The sequence below is a fragment of the Panthera pardus genome, unplaced genomic scaffold (assembly GCF_024362965.1).
Source record: "Panthera pardus isolate Hobbes unplaced genomic scaffold, ASM2436296v1 HiC_scaffold_24, whole genome shotgun sequence".
Classification (NCBI taxonomy): domain Eukaryota; kingdom Metazoa; phylum Chordata; class Mammalia; order Carnivora; family Felidae; genus Panthera; species Panthera pardus.
The window spans coordinates 105048379-105074690 of NW_026526810.1; the positions used below are offsets into that span (position 1 = coordinate 105048379).

Here is a 26312-nt window from a genome sequence, read left to right on the forward strand (position 1 = left end):
AACATAAAATTTACCATCTTAACCATTATTAATTGTATAATTCTGTGACATTAGGTATATTCACACTGTTGTGAAACATATCTCCAGAACTTTTTCATACTAGATACCTAAGCCTCTACACCCATTAAATCACTCTACTTTTCCCCCTCATCTCAGCCCCTGGTAACCACCATTCTACTTTCTGTTTCTAAGAATTTGACTACTTTATACCTCATATAAGTGGAATAATGCAGTTGTCTTTTTGTGGCTGATTTATTTTACTTTGCATAATGTCTTCAAGGTCAGTCCATGTTGTATCATGTCACAGTGTATAGAGATATACACCACCATTCATCCATTGATGGACATTCGGGCTGCTTCTACCTCTTGACTGTTATGAATATTGCTACTATGAATATGGGTGTGAAAATATCTCTTTGAGACCCTGCTTTAAATTCTTTTGGATACATACTCAGAAGGAGAATTGATGGATCATATAGTAGTTCTATTTTTAATTTTTTGAGAAACATTCTTATGGTTTTCCATGGTGGTTGCACTATTTTACAATCCTACCAAGAGTATATGAGGGTTCCAATTTCTCCACATTCTCATCAACACTTGTTATTTTGGGGGTTTTTTTTTATAGTAGCCATCCTAATAGGTGTGAGGTGATATCTCATTCTGGTTTTGATTTGCATTTCTCTGATGATTAGTGATGTTTAGCATCTTTTCATATGCTTGCTGACTATTTGTATACCATTTTTGGGGAAACATCTCAAGTTTTTTGCCCATTTTTAGTTGGGTTACTTGATCTTTTTGTTGCTGAGTTATAAGAGTTCTTTATATATTCAGGACATTAGCCATTTATCAGATTTGCAAATATATTCTTCCATTCCATCAATTACCTTTTCACTGTGTTGATTATGTCTTTTAACACACGGAAGTTTTTTTTCCGATATAATCTTTTTTTAAGTTTTTTATTTTAATTCCAGTATAGTTAACATAGAGTATTATGTTAGTTTCAGGTATACAATATAGTGATTCAACAGTGCCATGTATTATGCAGTGCTCATCCTGGTAAGTGTACTCTTTAATCCCCATCACCTATTTCACCCATCCCCCCATCTACCTCCCCTCTGGTGACCTTCAGTTTGTTCTCTATAGTTAAGAGTCTGTTTCCTGGTTTGTCTCTCTTTTTTTTCCCCTTTGTTCATTTGTTTTGTTGCTTAAATTCCACATATGAGTGAAATCACATATTATTTGTCTTTTTCCAACTGACTTATTTCACTTAGCATTACACTCTCTAGCTCCATCCATATTGTTGAAAATGGCAATATGTCATTCTTTTTATGGCTGAATAATATTCCATTGTATGTATGTATACACACACACACACATACACACACACACACACACACATATATATATATACCACATCTTCTTTATCCGTTCATCATTCAGTGGACATGTGAGCTGCTTCCATAATTTGGCTATTATAAATAATGCTGCAATACACCTAGGGGTGCATGTATCCCTTGGAAATAGTTTTTGTATTTTGGGGGGTAAATACCCAGTAGTGATGCACAAAAGTTTTTAAGTTTGATGTAACTCCATTTGTCTATGTTTGCTTTAGTTGCCTATGCCTTTGGTGTCATACTCAAGAAATCATTGCCAAAACCAAGAAATAGACTCTTAACTATAGAGAACAAACTGATAGTTACCAGAAGGGAAGTGGGCGGGGGGAATGGGTTAAATAGGTGAAAGGGAGGGGCGCCTGGGTGGCTCAGTTGGTTAAGCGTCGACCTTTGGCTCAGGTCATGATCTCACAGTTCGAGATCGAGTTCGTGAGTTCGAGCCCCGCATCGGGCTCTGTGCTGACCAATCAGAGCCTGCAGCCTGCTTCGAATTCTATGTCTCCCTCTCCCTCTCTGCCCCTCCCCAACTTGCACTCTGTGTGTCTCTCTCTCAAAAATAAATGAACATTAAAAAAATTATAAAAAATAAAATTTTAAAAATTAGGTGAAAGGGTCGACTTGTCATGAGCTCCAGGTGATGAATGGGTTGAATCACTATACTGTACACTTGAAACTAATATTAACACTGTATGTTAACTGACTGGAATTTAAATAAAAGCTTCTTAAAAATGTGAGTCCCACTTAGATTGTTGGGGGAAATGTTTCAATATAAAATCAGAAAATGTTTGAAAAATATAAAACATTTTATGTATTCATCACCATTATTAAAAAAACCATTGCCAAACCCAATGTCATAAAGCTTTTCGTCCATCTTTTCTTCTAAGAGTGATATAGTTTTAGGTTTTATATGTAGTTCTTTAATCCATTTTGAGTTAATTTTTATATATAGTGGAAGATAAGGGTCTGTTCTATTCCATTTGAATTAGTTAAGGCTCTCCAGAGAAACAAAACTGATAGGATATATATATTTATATATACATATACATATATACATATATATATACATATACATATATACATATATATATACATATACATATATGTGTGTGTGTGTATATATGGGGGGGGGAGGGAGAGGGATTTATTATGAGGAATTGGCTCACATGATTATGGATGCTGAGAAGTCTCAGGATATGCCATCTACAAGCTGGAGACCCAGGAGAACCGGTTATTTTGTAACTGGAAGTTTATACTTCTTAATCTCCTTGTACTATCTTTGAATATTAACTATTACCTTTACTGAGCTATTCATAATCCCAGCAAAGTCACTCTCTTAGAATCTGAGCTAGTATATAACTTACATTTTCATGAACTACCCTAGGCCAGATTAGTTCCAGGCAAGGAGCCACCCCAGGAAGTTTATTGTGATCCTGTCAAATGCCATGGGGCTCACCATCAGGTTCATTTGGTAGTTTATAATGTATAAGTGAATACAAACTAGACTCTCTGGTTTCACCACTTCCTTGGTCTTACTAAATATAGGTCAGTAGCTTCAGGATATGTCCAGAATAGCTACAACCTTCTAGGAATATCTGAAGCTAAAAATGGCTAAGAATTTTCCCCTTCCAATTCATCTATCACCTCCCTAAAAGGAAAGAGTTAATATCACTGTCACTGTAGATCAGAATACAAAATGAAAAATCTCTCTATACTTATTTCTAGATCCTGGGATCTGGAAATCAGAGGCCCTACAAAGCCAAAAACAAAAAACAAACAAAGACACCCATTCAGCTCTGGAAGCAATGGAGTTTTCTAAATTATACAAACATCTCCTGTAAATCAAGTCCTGTATTACTTATAGTCTCTAGGGACAAGCTTGATGTGTTCCCTTCCCCTCTTCTTCCATTTCCACTTCCTATTATTCCTTTGCTTCTTTGAAATAATAAGACAGATTCTGACTAGAAGATTTAAGGAATTGGTCATGACTCTTGAAACTCTTATTTTTGTTGGCACTGGTTCAAATTCCTAAGCTCTAGCTAAAAATGATTATTATCCAGAGTGGTTTGAGTAGTCATTTCACAAGACAGTTTACTGTCCCTCTGCTTAGAGTCAATAATTTTTTAGGTTAATAAAGCCAAAATCAAAGGCTAAAATTCCTTTTCTTTACTTTTCTTAAGAAAAAGAAAAACTTGCTTAATGTAAAAACAGCATATGATCATTGTAGAAAACTTGGAAATTTTCAGAAAAGTATAGCAAAGGGAATAAAAATCATACATAATTCTAAACATACTAAAATAACAAATGCATTACATTTTCATATATGCCTTTCTTTTTTTCTATTGACATGTACACATCTATGCTAACAGAGTTAAGATTATATACTACACGTATAGTTCTGCATGTGTTTTAAACATATGTCATAAAAATTTTCCTGGTCAGTGAATATTCTTCATAAATATTACTTTAGTTTGCATAATATTTTATCATAAAAATAGACCATTGTGTATTTAAATTTCTATATTATTGACCTTTTTATTTCTTTCCTTTTCTTACTAATATAAGCAACTGAAATAAATACGTGCATAAACATTTATCTGTTTTCTTAGGATAGATTTCTAGAAGTGAAATTACTGGGTAAATGAATAGAAAATGTTTAAGAATTGGGTTTTTAAAGAAAATCATCTTTGGGTAGTTAAAGGATTAATGACACATCAAACTCAATACATCTTTGATGACTGTGTAGCCGCTCATATTCAGATAATCTCTGCAAGCATAACTATTAATTGACTGAATCTAATCTTTCATTTCAGACATAAGGATACATCTTTTCCTTCTGTCTCCAACTCCTTGGGATAGAAATCAGGAGGTCTAACTGAGCCCATATACAAGCCTTGTCAGACAGGCACACATACCTACCTTGTTTATGACTGCCTGTTTAACCGATTACTCTCAACATCCATATTTTTCTTATATTCTCTTTTTTCAGATGGAATGGGGCGAGTCCTTGCTCAAGATGTGTATGCAAAAGACAACCTACCCCCCTTTCCAGCATCAGTAAAAGATGGCTATGCTGTCCGAGGTAAATATTTTGGGGTTTTTGAGTATCATCATACACTGTATTTTTTTTCCTTCAGATTTTTGACTCAGCCTAGGCACCCAGGGAGTTTTACATTTGTTTCCCCCTTGGTTATCAAAATAATTTAATCACAGATAATAATCTGGATTAAAACTTTTCAGTGAAAGTATTATAATTACCTGAAAATGCTTGTTGACAAATAAATATGTAGAGATTGATTGAAACTCTATACTATAATTTATTCTTCTGACCTCTACACATACTGGTAGCAGACAGTCCTGGTCTAGAAGTTTTCCAGATGTTTTCTAGTTGAAAACTATGTGGTCCAAGAAAGAAGAGCAGATTTCCAGCACAGAGATAATGTAGGGTGGTCTTTTCTTCTGCTTGAAACCCAGAGATCATTAAGGGCTTCTTAAAAAGCAAGCACGGTTCCCTGGAAGAACTGGATTTCAACGCTCTGAAATCTTACATAGTACCAGCAATTTATACCTTTGGAGTTGCCTGAGATTGCATAAAGGTTAAAAGCAAAATACTAAATAGCAGTTGCCTGCTTAAAGTCTAATCTAAGAACCCAAAATGAAAATGCAAGTGAATTACTTAGAAACTATTATTGGTTATTAACTCAAGGCTGATATCATTGAAGAAATGTCTAAAAACATTTCCCAGTTGATTAGAGCTGTGAAGACAGGTTCCTTTTTAATGGTCCTTTATGAAGTCTCTTACTTGTTTGTTGTTGTTGCTTTTACTCCATCTAGCCATTAAAAAAATTTCCTCTTTTTTATAATTAAATATATTAATCTCCTCCAAGTTCCATCACTATCTCTTAGCAGTATCTTTTTGTGTTGGAGACAACATAGCAAATGGTTAAGGTTATGGGCTTCGAAAAGCAAAGTCAGAGTTAATCTGGTTTCAAGTACCAATTCTATCTATGTAACTTTGAGCAAATTACCTAAACTTTTTGAGCTTCAGTTTTCTCCATGATGATAATTATAAAAATACTTACCCCCAACAAGTTGTTGTGAGAATTAAATGAGACCCTAGAAAGCCTTAGTAAAGTATCTGGCACCAAAAACAAGCACACAATAATTGTTTTTTTAAACGTTTGATAATGGTAACTATTATTATCACTATCATTAGTATAAACACATTTCCTTAGATCATCTCTGGAGAGAAAGGTAACATTTATCTGAATTGTTCTCATATTCTACGTAAATAAAGTGGTGGAGAGATTAATTCCTACTAGTGTATTCCTTCACAGGAATACTATCTTAGATGTACCTCATTCAGCTTGATCCCACTAAAGGAGAGTATTTCTGAGAACCTGAATAACAAATCCCTGGCAGCTCTTAGGACTTTTTTTCTTCCAAATGTATTCCTTCTACAGTGCTTATTATAATGAATATTGTCCAGAAAGAAAATTAGTTCAATCTTCTGATAGCCTCATTGGCTCTTGTTGCTTCTTATTCTCCAACTAAACTGTCAGTTCTGTTTTGAATTTATAATTGGTAGCCATATAGGATTACTGTAAAATGACAGGGAATTCTTACTTCCAGAGTAGAACAAACAACTATAGCAGATGAAATACCAAAGGGATAAGAAAGTATTTTTTACATTCTTGATAATATAATATAGAAGAAAGTGAGAAAATAAATTATTGGAGGCAGAATTATTCTCAAACAGAATGTTGTTCTGTGATTTTTACATGAGTTAGCAACAGCTCAATAAAAAGAAATTATGCTCTTAGCTTTTCTAGTTGCCAGAAAGAGTGATTAGCCCACATGAGCCTCAAAAGAGCCTTTCTGCTGCTTTAGAACCTACCAAAGAAATTTTACTTAAAATTTCCTTTCGGTATCTTATTTTTTCTTTTGATTTGAAGTGGTGGTGTTTTTAGTTATTTCACATGCACACACACACACACACACACACACACACGTGTGCGCACACACACACACACACACACATACAAACCATCTAAAATAACATCTCACAATATATAAGGTTTAACAAACTATCATGCTTGTGATTCATTATGTGTTTCTTGTGAAGTGTTGGTAGTGTAGCTATCTCTAAGGTACAGAATATGTAACAGAGACATAATACATAACAGATAGCCATTGTGGATAAGGTTCAATCTCAAACTAAGAGTGTTTGATGTGTCTATGTATATATACCAACATCATAATTAAGGCAACAGAAGACATCAGTGAACAAAGAGGCATGGTCCTAGTTTCTGTGTTAGAACACTCCCCACAGGCAGTGTTTGGTAAAGAATATCCTTGAGGCTATTGTTGTGGCTCTCTACCACTCTACTTCGTGTACCTTCTTCTCTCCACCCCTGTCTTCCTTTACTCCCGTTCCTGTCTCCCCACTCCCTTTATTCTCCCTTTTTTCTTCTCCTCTGCCTTTGCCTTAGGCCTTCCAGTAATACCCAGTGGCACCAGTGAGCATTGCTAACCCTGTAGGTGTAAAGAGGTTGCTAACTTGCTCTGGATCACTAAGCATTAGCCAGTATCCTTCAGAAACATGTGGCATAAAACTCCAAACCAGTTGGAGGATCACTTGCTTTAAGGTATGTGGGTTGAAAATCAAGACAGTAAAAAATGACTAAGCAAATAACAAATAGGGACAACTTTTTTTTTAAAAAAAAGAAAGAATAGGGGCGCCTGGGTGGCTCAGTCAGCTGAGCGTCCGACTTCAGCTCAGGTCACGATCTCACGGCCAGTGAGTTCGAGCCCCGCGTCGGGCTCTGTGCTGACAGCTCAGAGCCTGGAGCCTGTTTCGGATTCTGTGTCTCCCTCTCTTTCTGATCCACCCAGTTCATGCTCTATCTCTCTCTGTCTCAAAAATAAATAAACGTTAAAAAAAAATTTTTAAAAAAAGAAACTGAAACAAAGAACTTTAAAAAAAAAAAAGAATAAAGTTTAAAGATTGCAAGAATCAAGGGATGATAATATAACAGGAAGACAAGTAACATGATAAACCTAAAACTGTATTCAGGATGGAGTGAGTAATTGTCGTCGTCGTCGTCGTCGTCGTCGTCATCGTCGTCATTGTTGTTAAAGAGAAAGGGAGAGATTTATTTTGGGCTCAGGCAGAAGGGGAAGGTGCCAGGCTCAAGCCTTAATAATCACCCCAAGAATGGGGTGAATTTGAAAGATAAAAGCAGAGAAAAGAAAATGAAAGTAGCATGTTACCAATTAGGATTGATCTGGTATTTTTATTCGTATTTTTGAAGAGCTGTTTCTCTCTTCACACTAATTAAGCTAATCATCTTGATGCATTTCTGCCTTCCTGTAGAGATGCCGATGCCTGTGTTCTCAGTTTTCTTGTAGATGTTCGTGAAGGCAGAAGTACCTCAGAATACCATGTTCAGCTTTCTTGAAAATTTTCAATTTGAAAGGCTTATCCCTTCAGAACTTGTTTTACAGAGATGATTTAGAAAAAGGCAAAAGAAAGAACAAGCCACTAATTATTTTAAGAATCATGTGTAACAAACAATTCTGGAAGGATATGAAAAATTTTTGCCATTTGGGTAAAGTAAATTTGAAAGGTTTTTTTTTTCTTTTTTACATCCTGATTGAAATACATGCATATGAAAAATACAGAAAATTAAAAAGAACATTTTAAAATTACCCTTTATGTCACTGCCTACCCAGCCACCATTAACACTTCACTGTACTTCCAGTGGGTTAAAATGCATACGAAAATTCAGTATAACCTTTTTGATTCAGAGCTAGTCTTGTTCTTTCGGGAAAGCCATGTTCTAAGGTTTCTATTTCTCCCACCTAAATCTCTGGCCACAGCTGGTTTTCCATTTAATAACTTACTGCTTTCCACTATACATCACTCTGGATAAAGAGGGCCTTATGATATGGGAGTATTACTCAAGTGAGCAGACAGATACTCAGATTAATTAATTTTAGTCAGTTCCAAAAAGCCTAAAATACTATATTTAAGGATATAGTATCTCTTTTCCCAATACTAGCAATAAATGAGCATTTTTGTTTCCAGGAAGATGATGGTAAAGAATATAAAATCTTTTCTCACTCACCTGTCCTACCCTTAACTTCCTGCTTTCCCTAAGAAAAAGCCACAGATTTAAAATTCCAAACAACTCACTTGATTTAATCCTTCAGTATGATTGCAAAAAGTATTAATCTTGCTGTGCTAGTCTTGTCACCTTCCCTTGCCCCCCAGCACTTTCTATAATCTTAATTTTAGTATATACATAAATGCTATTATCCTGTTGCCTATCATCCAGTCTTAGTGTGGTTCCATAATCAGTGTCTTAATCCCTCTGCCTTATTTGTCTGTAAACGATATTTCCTAGGACCTCTGAACATATGCTATCTCTATAGCCTCAGTTTATTCAGCCCTAACATGAAAAGGTTGAAACTCTTTATTATTGAAAATTAATGAATAGCTATAAAGTGTTTCAAGAGGCTTAAAGAGAGTTCACATATGGCTGGAAAATGAAAATGAAGGATTGTTCTATAGCACATGGCTCGGGAAGATCATATTCTATACATTGCCACAATGAATAGTTAACTAATGGTATCCATTTTTAAATGATATCATTGAAAATCTTCAAATAAACAGGTGAAGAAGACTAAAAGTGTTTTCTGGACATTAAAAAAGGAAGGTGGTGGGGCGCCTGGGTGGCTCAATCTGTTGAGCGTCCGACTTCAGCTCAGGTCGCGATCTCGGGGTCCGTGAGTTCGAGCCCCGTGTCAGACTCTGGGCTGATGGCTCAGAGCCTGGAGTCTGCTTCCGATTCTGTGTCTCCCTCTCTCTCTGCCCCTCCCCCGTTCATACTCTGTCTCTCTCTGTCTCAAAAATAAATAAATGTAAAAAAAAAAAATTTAAAAAGGAAGGTAGAAGTGGAAACAACGTCAGGATCTAGCACTGAAGTATTATGAATCAGTTGTATAATACATTTGCTTTTAGGATTTGATTTATATTACTTTTATCACTTCCTTCAAATTAAATTCTACAGTTACAAAAAAGAAAAATAACTTACTAACAGAAAAGTCTGAATATAGAGGGGCGGAGTTCTAAGCCTCTCCAGAAATCCTTGGAATCCATGCATGTTTTGCTAATGGCATATTGTGGCTTGCTTACTTAGTTACAAGCTTTAGGATCACATGCCAGCAGACCTCCACTTCTGCTCCTTCCCACCCAAGCTTATAGAATTCATCTTGAAAATGGCACCTTTTTTCACCTGTCTCTTTAATAGATATTTTGAAATAAATATCAGCAAGTTAGATCAATCATTATTTTTGTCTGTATAAGAAATAGTGAGCCTTCATGATAATATAAAATCAGGATTTCTGTTGTACTTCACTAGTTTTTATTCCTTACATTTTCTCTAAGTCTGAATTTGTCTATATTCAGTTCAGTCTTAGAGTGCCCTGCTCCTCAAAAAGGTAGTTCAGGAATGAGCACTAATCGCATCAGCTTGTTAGAAATGTAGAACCTCAAGCCCTGTCCCAGACCTACTAAATCAGAAATCTGTATTCTAACAAGATCTGCAGGTGATTTGTGCACACTTGACGGGTTGAGAAGCACTCTTATAAAAGAAATAATAAAAGCAACTGCTCTCTTGCCACCAAGAACCTTCTATAATGTGGTTTGACTGAGCCTTCTTTAGCTAGCAATATAGAGACATGTTTCCCAGATAGAAATTTTCAGGGCAAGGTGAAGAACATAGTTTAAGTGAGCACGTATTCTCTGCACAGTCAGTGCACCTTTCCTGCAGCTTAGAATCATTTAAAGCCTCTTTCAGTTGTTGGCCTTCTTAACACTCTATTGCAGGCTCATTATTCAGTGACATTTATTTGGAGCATTTGTGTACAACATTGATATAAGGCATTTTCAGTGTAGGTGTATTTGCACATGTGGAGGAACAGAAGACAGGAAGAAAGTTGAAGAGCAGAGCGTTTCAAAAATATAAAAGAAGTGATCCCTGTCTCTTAGAAGCTCATAATCTTACTGAAGAAATAAAGTATACACATTTATGAAATTATTCAAGAAAATTTTGAGAACATAATTCTAATATATACAAATCAGTTTACAAACTTTCTCCCTAAGTATTATGGAAATGCCAAATTCATTTCTTTATTCTTTTAACAAATATTTATTGAAAATCAGTGATGAGCTAGGCACTATGCTAGACAGAATAGCAACATAATCTAAGTTATTATATAAAATTAAGCAGAGCAGTCTTTTTAAACATTCTAAATAGATGGTGAACATTGACTCACATTTGAAAACTGTAAAAATGGACCAGCAGAAAATGGAAGGCATCCAAAATACAGAATTTTGGATTTTTTTTTTTGAGAGAGAGAGAGTGCACATGCCAACTGAGCCACCCAGGTGCCCCCAAAATACAGCATTTTGTGTTGAAAAATATTATTTGTTCATTTATGCATGCATCTTTCTAAAAAGATTTTTAGAATCCATACTCGTTCATTTATTGAACATTTTTAGTACTTCACATATTGAAAATTTATTGAATACCTATTATGCAGCAAGTGTTAGGGATTCCCCTGAGACAAATGAGCAAATAACTGCAAATAATTAGGAAGCCATAAATTAGAGTTATTTAGGGAATACACTGGGGAAACAAAAGAGAAAGTAGCTGACTTGAAGGAAGAGGAGTCAAATATGATTTCATAGAGAGGGTGACACTTGAGCTGAGTCTTAAAGACTAAGAAGTCTTTAATCAGAAAGCACAGGTAGGAAAAGAACACTCCAAGCAATGGAAGTAGCATGTATTAATGGAGTTAAAGTAGGAGTCATCTTGGTACTCTCAGGGAGCTACAATTCTAGAAGTTGAGAGTGGCTAGAGTGTAAGATCTAAGGAGGGTATGAACCAGAGACCTTTGCACACAGGTGAAGATCTTTAGATGGAGCATTTCCACTCATTTCCCCCTCCCCTTCACACACACACACACACACACACACACACACACACACACACACACCCCTTCTGCCTACTTACCTTTCACTCATCCTTCATATTCACACCAGAAATCCTTTTATCAGGGTGGCTTTCCCTGACTCTCTCGTATAGTTCACTTTCATTGCATGCTCTCATAAAACCATGTTCCTTTCCTTTAGAATGATTTTCTTAATTTGCATTTATACATTTATTAATGTGACTATCTGATTAGTATCTGTCTCCTCCATTACATCAGTGGTTTAACTACACCCATAGAAAGACACATATTAAATACATTATGCACAAATATATAACATATGTAACATACAATGCATATAAATGTACATATGCACACATATATAAACAAAATTATGTTTCATGAAACAGTATGATTCATCTTACCATGTGCAATGAAGTATATTTCTATTCATTCTGATTTTTAAAATTATTTACAAATGCGGGCACCTGGATGGCTCAGTCAGCTAAGCGTCTGACTTCAGCTCAGGTCATGATCTCACAGCTTATGAGTTCGAGCCCCACATTAGGCTCTATGCTCTCAGCGCAGAACCTGCTTCAGTTCCTGTCTCCCCCTCTCTCTGCCCCACTCCAGCTTATGCTTTCTCTCTCTCTCTCAAAAATAAATAAAAACATCAAAAAGATTATTTACAAATTTATTTTACAGCCCACCTCCACATTTGATTTGAACATTGCCGTAAATTGGCATTCCATTAGAATAGAAGCCATGTCTGGTTTTACTCCATTCTGTTCCACCACCTAATATGACACTTAGGGCATAGAATATACTCAGTAGTAATTCAATGAATGAATGAAAGGAATAAATGGCTTTAAAATATATTATTTTTAAAGTATGATTATCCCGATGTTTTCAACAAGAAAACTGAAGTTTAGAGAAAGGCTTAATAATTTGCTGAAAGTCCTGAGGCTAATAATAGGCAGAACTAGGATTCAGATGCAGCTTTGTTTTACTCTAAAACACCATTAACTTCCCCTTGTGAAAGAGGGGAAAAGAGAAAATGTCTAGGTTGCTTATGATAGGTTGCAAGCTAGGAATATCTCTAGTAGAAAAATACTTTAAAATAAATTTATTCACCCTTGAGATGTAGTTAGTGTGGAATTCTGAAAGATAATTGACTTTTTAATTTTCTTCAATAAGAAAATCAAAATTCACTTTAAGATACTGTAAAAATAAATTAGGGGATAGATGAAATAAGATTGCTAAAATGATAATTGTGGAAGCAATGATTCTATGTCTGTTTTATGTCTATTTTAAATTGTTCATTTAAAAAAAATTTTAAACACAAAAGCAGTATAAGAATAGCATTGCAGAAAAGCTGTTCATGTTTTTCAAATGAACACTGAAAATACAATAGGATTCTAAAAAGCACAAGAAAGCCAAGAGTTTATTAACTAAGATAGTCTATAAAGCACAAGATACAACATCTACTACATTAAGAAAAAGTTAATTCTTGTTCCTCTCTACATCAGGTTAACCAAAGCCATGCCAAAAAAAAAAAAAAAGTGATTCATTATAAACAGTATTATATATAAGCCTTTAGAAAAATACCACTTTGTAGTCACATAAAAAAAGTGAATTTCATATGTCCTTTTTAAAAGAAATACTTTTTATTATTAGCAGGATTGCAAATATAATTAAAATATTCATATAGAAAGTGTTAACTTTTCTGTGTGTCAGCAAATGTAATGCAGAACTGCCTATATATCATGATTTAGAAATAGCATTTTGGCACATTATAAAAAAAAACTGTGGGGTGCCTGGGTGGCCCAGTCAGTTAAGCATCTGACTCTTGGTTTCAGCTCAGGTCATGATCTCATGGTTTGTGAGTGCAAGCCCTGCATCAGGCCCCATGCTGACAGAGCAGACCTTGCTAGGGATTCTGTCTCTCCCTCTCACTCTCTCTGCCCCTCCCATGTGTGTTCTCTCTCTCTCTCTCTCTCTCTCTCTCTCTCTCTCTCTCTCTCTCTTTCTCAAAATAAATAAATAAACTTTAAAAAAATACTGTATTGGGAATTAAGGGACTGTGATTTAGTCCTGGCTCTACCACTAACCAAAACTTGTTCAACCTAAGTCTCTTCATTCTGTGACTCATTTCCTTCAAATGTTAGATGAAAAAAAAGAATATATGTTCTTTCTACTTGGCTGGATTACTATGAAAATCAGACCAAGTGATAAATAAGAAAATAAGAAATAGTTTAAAATTTTTAGAAAATGGAGAAATAGGAATGTAAATAGTAATATATCTGTATAGATAGGTGTATCCACTAATGTACACATACATCACACATACACACCTATAGAAAAGGTGGTATTTATTTAGGAGGATAGGCTAGAAGAAATAGTTCTATTCAAAAAGCACAAGTATGGAAATTATGGAGCAACAGGGTGACCATCTCCCATGACATCAAGAAAGGACATGATTAGGATCACTTCTACTGGTACTTGTGAGTGGTGGATACCAAAGATCAAACCAGTAGTAACAAAGATATTGTCTGGTCTAGGAGATCAGAAAAATATTATACTTTCCTGAAGCCTTATCTGATCATTTGAGTCAAATTTTAGAATTCCAACACTAGGCCCTTATTCCTTGCTTTAGGACAATTTTGATGTTTGTTCTTGGTTCTGTTCACCTAACAGCTGCCGATGGCCCAGGAGATCGTTTCATCATTGGGGAATCCCAAGCTGGTGAACAGGTGAGATTCACAGGTCTGAAAAGCCCTGAAGATTTCAGTTTCATGGACTTTTAGCATCGAATTTTAAGCTACCATCATTGTAATGGAAATCTTAGATGTGGATTAGACAGGTTATCAAAGAAGTTAAAGGATGGTTCCCATGAGAAAGAGACAAAAGAATTATTTTTTAACTGAAAGAATCTGCGTCTATTACTCTGTGTCTAATAATATATATTGTTGGTACGTTTCACCGACATGCCCCACATTTTCCAGTCCTGTGATTGGATAATTCTTCCTGTATAAACATTAATGTTGTGAATAGAACTACAGTTTCTAGGTGATCTTCTTAGACTTTTCTCCAACTTGTGTTACCAACAAGGAAAATTAGAAGCAGCAAATTATTTAACTTCTCTACCTAATCATTTAAATTAGTTTTTCTCATTAGGGAGCTAGCCAGTGTACAGGTATACGTGTATGTCTTTTAAGAAAAGGAAGCACTAATGGGTCATAATGAATTACAATAGAAGTCCTCTATTTAATGCTTCTGAGACCAGTAATTGACCATTTAATTGGAAATAAGTGGAAAATGATTGTATATTTTTAAATAAACAAAAATTTAACTGAAATAAATGAACATTTACTTGTCAATAATTTGATGGAAAGCCAAGACTTTTCTTGTAATAAGTATCTGCTATTTGAATTTCTCTCTGGTCTTTCTTACATAAATCACACCCCAAAGTACTCTATGTGATTTCCAGTTTTGATCTTTAAAATGGGAAAAAATTCAAGGACATTTGCAAATTATCTAAGTATAGAATCCTTTTAGGTTTTTATTATATTTTTACAATTTTTAAAAGCTACTTCACCCACACCTAATCTGACAGTTGTTTTTAAGCAAAAATTTTTAATTGAGTTTTAACAGAGGTTTAACTTAATTTTTATAGGAAAAAACTCTTTTCACACTCATATATCATTGATTTGCATAATATTTAATTAAACTGCATATTTCAGTAGCAACTACTAGTAGCCACAAACTGGCACAAACAAGTATGGAAAGAAACTCATTTGAACTGTAAAGCAGTAGTTTACAATTATACAAGAGTCGAACAGCCTCAAACTTAAATAGTGCTGTAAGCATCATTATGTTTAAGAGGAAATAGAGAGCATATGTTAATCTAGTGAGTTTCTGAGGTTGGTTAAAAGAGTTCCTACCTTATTAAATAGAACCAGAAGAAGACCAATGTACTTTTTTCCTCTACTACTACCAAGCAGTTATAAGGACTATATAAAAAATAAAGGAGGAAATGAATGATGAATGAATGAATGAATGAATGAGTGAATATGGCAGTTTGGACAAAAGCTATGTTTCATGCCTTTTCTTCCTTTGCCTATTATGTGCTCCCATATGTACTGAAAATAGGGAGAAATTGAGGAAATATATAGAAGGATGGTACCAGTGGTGATGACCCTAGCCTCCTCATCCCTACATTCAAGCATTGAGGAGAAATGTGTACAGATCTCTGAAGCCAAGCCTGGCACTATAGTGATTAGAAGCTGTACACAGGCTGGTTTCAGTCCCCATGACTGTTTTCCTGGAAAAAAGAACAGCTAGGCCTGGATCCCTTTTTTATAATTGACTGTTATTGTGACCTCAGAATTTGACTTCGATATATATTTTATTCAGTGTTGGGTGTCTAAAGCATCCACTTTTATAACAAAGGCACAAAGTACCAATTATTCTAGGTCTCTGATCTTCAATTGAGTCTATTCAACATTTATCAAACATACCTACTATGTATACCAAGCACTGTGTTAGGTTCTAGGTATATGAGGTAGATTAAGATATGATTGCTACTCTTAAGGAGTTTACATCCAGGGAGGAGACAGAATATAAATTAAATACAATATAATATGTTAAGTGCTAAACTAATGCTATCAGTCATGTACTGTGGAGCATAATAGAGAGGTTGAGCATTTCATCCTAGGAGGATTAAGAAAATAACATTGGAGCTGGACCTAAGAGAGTTTTTCAAAAACGGAAATGAGAAAAGGACATTCCAGGCCAAGAGAATAGTATAAATCAAGACACAGAGGTATTTTTAAAAATTGCATGGAGTGCTTAGGGAACTACAAATAGTTTGTGGTAGTCACAGCCTAGTATAAATACATAGGTAATAAATACATAGGTAACAGATTAATAAGGGTCTTGCGGACATCTTAAACTTTATTTACTAGTTAAGACTTCCAACTGGTACTAGAGAACTAGGAACACAAGAAAAGTCATGATACTTAAAAGTTGCTAACTTCTTGTAAGGTTGATGGAAAAAAAGATGAAAACTATGAGAAAGTGAGGTTTTTCTTCAAATTACCTGTGATGTCCTTTATCTATAAGGTGTTATACAAACTTTGTAGCAATCTCAGAGATCTTATAAGAGCCAGATTACTCACTTTTTGAAAGTACATACACTTGAGAATTGGGTGCCATTGCATACAAAGAGACAGTGATTTACAAAATTCTTTCTTGGTGTACCAAAATACTTGACCTTAAATCAAACTTATAGTTTGTTTTGGTGCTACTGATTAGCATTAGACACTTTCAAAGAAAATATTACATGATTATGAAGTGCTGTCATTGGGCAAATCTCAAAAAACTCAATACCTCCATTAAGGAAAAATTGGGGTTTTAACATTTTTACTTTATATAAAACATAAGACATACCAATACAAATAAAGAGCAAGTTACTCTTAAAGAATTGTTAATCTTAATCTAAAGGAAGTACTTCACATATTCCTGGAGTTTTTCAACCAATTACATTCAATTGAGTTTTGTATGTCTACTCTAGGTGGTTATATAAAAATATTTATATACCCAATAATATCTTTTACATTGGATCTCATATAAGTGAGCTGGTAGGAAGTCTTCACTAATCTTAGAGAGGAGCCAAATTTTTTATTTAATAACCACCCAAAAACACCTCTTAAGAGGTGGCTTCTTGGTTTAAGCCAAGAAGTAGAGAAAATTACAGGTACAATCACAATAAAACTTAAAGTAAATTTACAGAATATGGTACATTGAGCCTGAATAAATTAAGGCAGGGATTCATGCTAACACATTACAGCCTAAGAAGCAACTGCCCTGAAACTCACTTTAGGATTCACTTTCTACCTTCACCAAAAAGGCACTTTCAGCAAAAGGAAGACCTGGTTAGGCCTGTATTAAATATCTTTGTTCCCCAGGCTTTTAAGATAGTTTTAGCATTAGTATATGTCATATCAAAATTTTAATGCTTTTAATCAAAAATCATTTGCACTGCAAAATGGTCATATGTAGTAGATTAAGAGATGTCCCAGACAATAAATAATATTGAATTTATTGAATATGGGAAATAATATAGAATATGGGAGAAAAGCACAGAGAACACTGGAGTTATAAGCCAAGAAGGATGGAATACTTCATGTAGTTGTCAGCTACTGAGATCATACGGAGTTCATTCATTCATTCTAGAAATATTTATTCATAACCAACTTTGTGCTAGACACTTTCTAGGGTTTGGTATGATAGAGCAGTAAATATTTGTGTAAAATGGGTGATTAATGGGACTATACCCAAGAAATAGAAGTTAAAGGAAACAAAGGAATGTTAAGCACTTGGGTGCTACAACAGTGACACTCCATTACCAACCACCTCTAAGTCTGAAGGGGCAAAGAGAAAGAATGGTGCCTGGATCAAGGGAGATTGATAGCTACGGGATAGGGCCACCCATTAGAAGCTGTAGCCGTCAATAGTAAAGACAATATAGCCATCACCAAACTGCAGCCCAGCAGGGAAAGAGCAAGGGGAATAAAAACCCTACTTTTCTCTTTCTCCTACCCTCTAATCTCTTGTTGGCCACTCCTATTGGCTGAACCTAACCAGAATCGAGAGTGATGAGAACCTGGTTGAAATAGTCCATAGAGGTCAGCCTTCTGGGCCATTGCACAAGATCAAGAAGGATGATGTAATCAGAGAGGCAAACAAAAAATAAATCCCTGTCTTTGTAGGATTTATATTCTAGAATGTAATAATGCACTTAACACTGTACTTTGCATAGATTGAAAGGTTTAATAATTTTAGCTATTGGTGGTATTGTTTGCAGCAATAATATTCTTGAAAGATTTTTAAGACTGTTCTAATAAGTAAATTTCTGGTTTTACTTTGTACATCTAGTAGAGGGATATTTTCCCTTAACCATTCCCTAACTTTTTTTTAATGTGGTAGAAAATATGTATAGAAATGTGTTAGAAATATGTATAACATAAAATGTACCATTGTAACCACTTTTAAGTGTACAGTTCAGTAGTGTTCAGAATATTCACATTGTTGTGACTTAAGATTTTAAGTGTTTATGAAGCAGATATCTTTAGAAAAATCTCTTTCTTATTGAGAAGTTAACATCATGTCAGAATTTTCTTTTAGGGGAAATTTGAAGCATTCCTTTTCCCAACTGTGACCTAAGTCATGGTTTATGACAAGTGACTCTTCTGGGGCCAAATCAAACCTATCAAATGGATCTTATAAAAATATGCTTTGCTCTATGCTGAGAGAAGTTTGCAGGGCAAGTTCTGCAATCAATCTCTTGTACCTTCTATATGATAGTTCAAACAATGAAAATCTTGGATATAATGTTTAACCCAAATCATTACAGACAGTGAAACCATTTTTGAATTACTTAATTACATTTCCTAGACTTTTACTATTAAAAGGTGAACTAATATGGTTTAGAACTATTTTCAAGAGAAATAATTGAAATGATTTTTCTGGCTTGCCTTTATTAAATCAAAAAGTTTAGTTAATAACTAAATATTATTTCTTAAATATCAGAACTTCAGTAAATGACCAACATGCTAGTTTTTCATATTTGTCTTTCATAAAATCACATCGCATGGTATTTTTTTTTCTTATAGACACTCAAATCACTTACGTACAAGTATTAAGAAAATTCACATTACTTAAGTTAGACACAATACTGGCAAATGTAAGTGGCAGTTCTTCAAAAGGAAAACAGGACATCAAGAAAGACCTCTAATGGTCACTACCTTAAATCAAGTTAAATCCTGTTTGGTGTAAACGTACCTGTTTGTGGGTAGTTTTTGTTACATGGGATCAAAATGAGTAAGAGTATAAGATTTTCCTTTTATGATTTGTTTCTAAAAATATTACATCTCCTGCAGACTTTTGCTTTGCAACAGCAAATCCATTCTTTCTTACATGTTTGTATTTCCAGCCGACTCAGACAGTAATGCCAGGACAAGTCATGCGGGTTACAACAGGTGCTCCAATCCCCTGCGGTGCTGATGCAGTAGTACAAGTAGAAGATACCGAACTAATCAGGGAATCCGATGATGTACGTCATCACCAGGTCTTACGGCTCTGTTCCTATGGCAACATTATAAATCATGCCCATTTTCTGCAGTGTTTATGAGATTAATCCAGGCTTTTTTGGTAATGTTAGGATCTTACACTGTAGTGTATAGATCTCCAGTAAATAGAAGTTGCCTTAGATTTGAAAAGCTTTTGTTACAGGAAATGTTTTTAGGATCATTACCATGATTATAACAGAATTTGAACCACATTTGATCCAAGAAATTTCACATGCAAACAAGGAAAGAAACTACCTCAAGATAGAAGAACAGAGATACTAACTGTTGACATACCTTATAGCTGAGAAATTTGCTCATCAAGATTAGCTTTGGGGCACCTGGGTGGCTCAGTTGGTTAAGTGTCCAACTCTTCGTATCAGCTCAGATCATGGTCTCATGGTTGGTGAGACTGAGCCCCACATCAGGCTCTGTGCTGTCAGATTCTTGGATTCTCTCTCCCTGTCTCTCTTTGCCCCTCCCCTGCTTACGTTCTCTCTCTCTCTCTCTCTCTCTCTCTCTCTCTCTCTCTCTCTGTCTCTCAAAATAAATAAACATTAAAAAAAAACAAGACTAGCTTCTGGAAAAACAAGACTAGCCTCTGATAAAATGTGAAGGAGAATTTAATGAAAAAGAATTTAACAGAGAAATTCTTGAATATTACACTAAGCCAACCATTTGAACCTAATAACCCATCAACTATGGTTTTCTGTAATTCAGGAAACTCTTTGTCATCAAATGATAGCTGAAAATATTAAATATATGTCAGTGCCCCCTCTTTTGCCTACAATAAAGGACCCTGGGATTTTTTTTTTTTTTTTTTTTTTTTTTTTTTTTGGTCTAAGCAGGCCTTCATCTCACTGAAACTAGTGGCAATTATTAGAACCAGAGGATCAGCCACTAATAAAAGAATAGTTTCAACTGAGGTTTTAATGATTGGCTATCTTGTTTTTTGAAGAAGTTTAAGATATTTTATATCTTAAAAGGTAGAGCTAAAAATAAATAGTATTCTTCTGGGCTGGGCATATAGAAAAATTTGGGCATGCTGAGAGACAAACACTTTTCTTGATCTGGGATTTTCTTTTTAATCACTTTCCCACATGAAAGGCTTATAAAATTCAACTCTTGGCATACAGATCACATTGCTTGCTATTAAAACTGTCCAACAGATTTATTGGCATCAGGGAAGCCAGCAGAGCATTGAAATCCAGACCATACATATCCACAAACTCTGCCACATGACAAGACACAATTCCAGTATCACAATATTATTCACAGCCCCAAAATGTAAAATTAATGATCACCATTAATTTACAGAAACCTACTGCCAGGCAAACTGTAAGCCCTTCACTGAAATTTCTCCAGATATTTGGAAAACTTGGCATAGTATTGAACCCATGATTTATGGGAACAGAAGAAACAGGTTATTTCCACACATATTCACTGTATCTATTAGGGTAGCCATATAGGTATGTCTTTTGTTCTCCCTTGAGAATGCTGCTTACAATGTAAGATCCAATATTTTAATTGATACATTTTTTAAAAGCATGAAAATTATGAAAAAAAAGCCTTTATATCTTGGCATCAAACCTAATTTTTTAGGACCCTGTGGTAGACATTTATCATGTTCAAATGTTTAGCAAATAGTTCTCCATTTCTTTATCTTTGTATGTATCCTGGATCTATCTGATGATAAAAGCATCTGAGTAGCTAAATTCTGTTGACCAGAAATTCTGTTAGATCATTCTGTTTGAAATTACATGACTTGTTCTCATTATAGGGCACTGAGGAACTTGAAGTACGAATTCTGGTGCAAGCTCGGCCAGGCCAAGATATCAGGTAAGTTCATAACATATAGAATGCGTAGCCCACTTTTGTTTCTACATGATCATGAACTTGAGAGAGCATGGCTGTTATAAACCCACAGTTCAGTTAATTAGCCATTAGCATTCAGGGATTTTAACAAGTAGTAAAATGAATTTTCTTAATTCTACATCTCATGTCTGCTCTGCCTGCTTTTTCATAAATGTGGTAAAGGCAAATGAAATAGTCAAAACAACATGTGAACAAAGTAAAGTCATGAGCCCACTTAATCCACAGTTAATCCTACTTCCAGATAATCCAGAGTCACCCAACTGTACCCCTAGACAATCCAGAATTTGGTATCAACACAGGTAATCCCAGAGCTGAGTTTTTATGCAATTAGATGGTAGTCCCTCCTCTACTGACTATCAATAATAATAATCTGCTACTCTTTATATACAAAGAGGAGATTACTGTCTTACCATAAATAGTGCATATACTTTAAATTATTTTTCTTACTTTGGAATATGTTTGCCCTGATCCTGTCAATACTAATTTGCTCAAATGTCTTCATAACAAAGTGACAATTCTCACATCCCTCTGGCAGGAAGCCAAGTTGAATGGACTTCTGCAGGCACAGACCTGGGTCAGCCTAAATTGTCCGAATAGAAATTATCTCTGTGGTAACCTCATTAGTGTTATTCTCCTCACCTCAAAGCTAACAAGATATGGACTCTTACCATTAATGCCACTAGATATTTTCATATAAATTCTTACCTTACATCAAAGAAAGTTTTCAGTTGGCATTTTTGGCTGTAATGTGGTAGAAAGTAATTTGTAAAACAGTTTTCGAATGTGAAGTAATACTGTTTAGCAGTAATAGATAGAAATCCTATTTCTCTCTTCTATTGCGTGATTTAAGTTTTTTATTTAAAAAGCCTTGAGTTTTTAGAATCTTTTATTTTATTGTTCTGTTCCTGCCTCATCTCTTGACTTTTTTCTCCTCTTGAGTGTGTCCTCCTTCTCTGACACTAAAGTTAGTTGAAAAAATACTATTCTTAGTCATATTGCTTATGGTTCTGCTTTGACTTTCAGACCCATCGGCCATGACATTAAAAGAGGGGAATGCGTTTTGGCCAAAGGAACCCATATGGGCCCCTCAGAGATTGGTCTTCTGGCAACTGTAGGCGTCACAGAGGTTGAAGTTAATAAGTTTCCAGTTGTTGCAGTCATGTCAACAGGGAATGAGGTAAAAAAAAAAAAGAGGGGGGGGGGGATGAGAGGGTAATTGGGCCTTCAGATAGAAGTATTTTTGAACTCTTCGTTGTAAATAGGACATTGTGGATTATAGATTTTACCACATTCCTACATTACAGGGAAATAAATTAGCTTCAGAATAATTCAAGTACAGAAGAAAGAGGAGGAGTAGAAATTACATATTGAGAAATGCTCCCTTCCATTATTAGAATGAAATGTTACAACCAATGGCTTTTCCACACATTCAGTATATATAAACAAAGAATTTTGACTGCTAGCTATAGATACTCAACTGTGCACATTTAGTGCCCAGTCTGTTAGGACAATGCATTGTGCCCACCCACCTGCCGAGATGATGGGCCACTTCTGTGTGGGAAATAATCAATGAATTGGAACACAGTGGTTAGCCCTTCTTGCTGGAAGTTCCATGTGATTCTTAATCGCCAGGAAAGATTTGATAACCTTTCTTTCTTTTTTTCTAAAGATAGCTTCTCTAGTGGCCTGCTTCTCAGAATATGTCAAGTGTCATTTCAGCCCTAATTCAGGATGGGGAATTTAGTCAGTCTTTCTCTGAGAACTCTTGAAAAATTGCCTCTTCCATGTTTTGCTTAGGTTATACAAAAATTCAGCTGGAGGATCTAATGAAACTGGGAATATTGAAAAATGGGTGTGCTGGTAATTCAAAGCCTAAGAGCAGAATCAAAAACTACAGAGATTTATTTCGACTTTACACCTTATTATTTTTAAAAAGATTAACAGGATTTCCTTTTTCTCTCTTAATCTCCTATTTTTGTTCTGAAAATAAGCCATTTATTTGTGCCATTGTTTTTAATTTCTTAAAGTCTTAAAAATGAATATTTTTCAAAGGTCTTTCCATTACCCTTATAGCTCTTTTGGAAAGGGCAAAAGAAAGGAATAGAATATTTGTTTTGCTAATGGAGAGATGAATCCATATTCTACACCCTGTATAGCTGCACTGGTCATTCCTTAAAATGATTGATTGACCCAAAACAAACATTCTTTTTTTTTTTTTTTTTAAGTTTATTTATATTTTGAGAGAGAGAGAGAGAGAGTGAGTGACGGAGGGGCAGAGAGAGGGAGAGAGAGAATCCCAAGCAGGCTCCACGCTGTCAGCATGAAACCAAATGTGGGCTCAGTCTCATGAACCATGAGTTCATGACCTGAGCCAAAATCAAGAGTCAGACACTTAACTGACTGAGCCACCAAGGCATCCCCCAAAACAAACATTCTTTTCGAGTGGTCTACATAGTAATGTTTTTAATATCCCTAGGACTAACTGACCCTATGTTTAGCATCAGAAAGAAATTTCTGTTAAACTGGCTTATTTAATGAACTATTCTTATTTGTGATTTATGTATATGCTTTGTGTATCTCAGTGAGTTCAGGGGGGTTGGGAAAGCTAAAGATAATGAGCAAATTCATAAGTAACTAGTTATTAGGCAACTTTGTTTAAGCTATATTTCTTGTATTCCTCCTAATGTTTTTGTAGGGCTGGACAGCATTCTCAATTATCCCCCAGAATACATTGGTAGTACTTTAAAAAAAAAGTACTATCACACATTCTATATTAAAACTATTTACTAGTGATAAAGAAAAGTGATGGGGTAAGAATAGAGATGATACTTACATCATGGAATCTAAGGAAGAATTTGTAGTCCCAGCTCCCTGCCTCCATAGGCTTGATTATCTTTGGAGAGGCTTTGATAGATACTATATGACTCCATTCCCCTACTTTCTCTGGCCTGCTGTACTTACTGTGGTTTTCCAAGGGACTAATGTATCTAAATTCTATAAATCTCTGGTTCCATATAGCTTAACATTCCTTCCCTATTTCCATCCAAGGTTAGCCATTCTTGTGACTCTCTGTGATTATATAATTTATTTCAACATATGTTTATTGACTGCCTCTATACCAGGCACTAGAATGGAAACTGGGGGTAAAAGATGAATAAAGTATAGTATCTCTTCTAAAGGCTTGAGGTCTTTGATAGAAATAATGGGAAAAAATATTAATTTTCAGATAGGCCAAAGGAAATTATACTTGTCTATTAATGTGGCAAGTCTATAATTTTATCAGTCACAGTACACACTCCTCTTAAGTACTAACTTCCCCTGATATGTGGGGCTTCATATATGTCCACTTTTTAATCCAGTGTGGTATATAGGTAAGTGGAACAGTGGCCTGAGGCAACCCAAAGAATGCCATACAAGATGTCTGTCTTTAAAACCTGCCCAGTATTTTACGAGTACATGTGTTTGTTCTGGATAAGGGAATTATTTCAAAATTGAAGAGGTACAGTTATGAACTATAACTAATACAGAACAGCCAATGTAAACATTTGGTGGTTTCAACAAATTATGTATTTTAACATTTAGGTAATACCATCCAGTAATTATGTAATCATGGCATACACTTCCAGCCTCGTTCAATAAATATTCATTAAGCATCTATTACATGCTGGAATGCCCATCAGGGATTATCTTAACTAAATATCAGACTTATATAAGATGTGAATACACTGTATCATGAACCAGTTTATTTAAAAGGATTTTGAACAGGAAACTCTGTCCAGCAAGGCTGCACCAGACTTTCATCTTTGGTGAAACTAGTCCTCTTAATCATCTACACAGCCATCCAAGAGCTATTCTCTTTTTTCAAGTGACATTCAGGTACAATGGAACAAGAATTATACTAAAAGAATATGGGAGCCACCAACATAGAAGCATATCCTGCATGGGAATCAGTATTTCTTATAACAGTCTTAGGCAGCTACCAGGGTCCCTACAAGGAAAATGTCCAGATACAAGTGTCACCACATTCACAAAAGCCCAAAGATGTTACTTTCCACTAGGGATTTATAATTCATTTATAGTTCCTTCTAGTCCATATGCATGTTACCAATCAGAGACCATTTTTGCCATAAGAATTGCTGCCTGGTAACAAGCTGACATTTCATCTGTATCAAATTTCCAGGAGAACAGAGCTAGAAAGTTAACCCAAGGTCAAATTTGTCCTTAGAGATGGAAAAAGGTTTTGTTAATTCTTTACCCTCGCATAAGAGGATGCATTATCTGTGGCAAATTAGAAAATAATAATGAAACTAACTACAAGTCGTTCTGCTTTTTATTATCACCATACACTGGCAATTCTAAACAATGTCAGTGGTAAAATATTCTTCTCCACTGGGGCAAACCATTTCCACCACCCCTCCCTATTTAGTATACTATACCATACTGATGCTAGGCGCTGTTCTGACTGCTCAGGATATAGCAGCAAACAAGAAAGACAAATCCCTGTTCTTACAAAATTTATATTCTAATGGAGGTGGGGTAGAGGTGGATAGTCAATGAACAAGTAGTCGTCAATGGTTTTACAAAGAAAAATAAAGAATGGTAGATAAAGACTGGTAGTAGAAGAGGTATATGCCAGCTATTATCTGTTGAAACCTACCCTACATCTGCCCTTTCATGCTCTCCCCTATACAATAAGGCTAGAAGCCTGAAAACCCAATTTCCCGGGCTCTCTATTGGTTTTGCATTTGGGATGTATTGACACAATATTAGAAGTTGGAAGGAAGTTAGCAGAAGTATAAGCTCCTCAACCTTCAGTAACATCACTTTCCCCCAGTAGCCCTAGAGACAATGGTGACTTCCTGCAGTTACTAATCTTTGGAAACACACTTTTTTCCTTTTGTTTCTCCAACCCTCCCAA

General features: G+C 35.2%; 1 protein-coding gene across 15 annotated transcripts in view; it reads left to right on the top strand.

Moving 5' to 3' along the window:
* The window catches only part of GPHN (gephyrin), a 609447-nt gene that overhangs the window by 512933 nt on the left and 70202 nt on the right, over nt 1-26312 (top strand). For 8 of the 15 annotated variants that reach the window (XM_019451516.2, XM_019451522.2, XM_019451525.2 and 5 more), the window contains 5 exons: nt 4381-4473; nt 14088-14143; nt 19387-19506; nt 21300-21358; nt 22418-22571. In XM_019451516.2, coding sequence (XP_019307061.1) covers nt 4381-4473; nt 14088-14143; nt 19387-19506; nt 21300-21358; nt 22418-22571 — 482 coding nt within the window. Of the gene's footprint in view, nt 1-4380; nt 4474-14087; nt 14144-19386; nt 19522-21299; nt 21359-22417; nt 22572-26312 lie in introns of all 15 variants that reach the window. The other 7 variants (XM_019451514.2, XM_019451519.2, XM_019451521.2 and 4 more) reach the window with 1 other exon arrangement.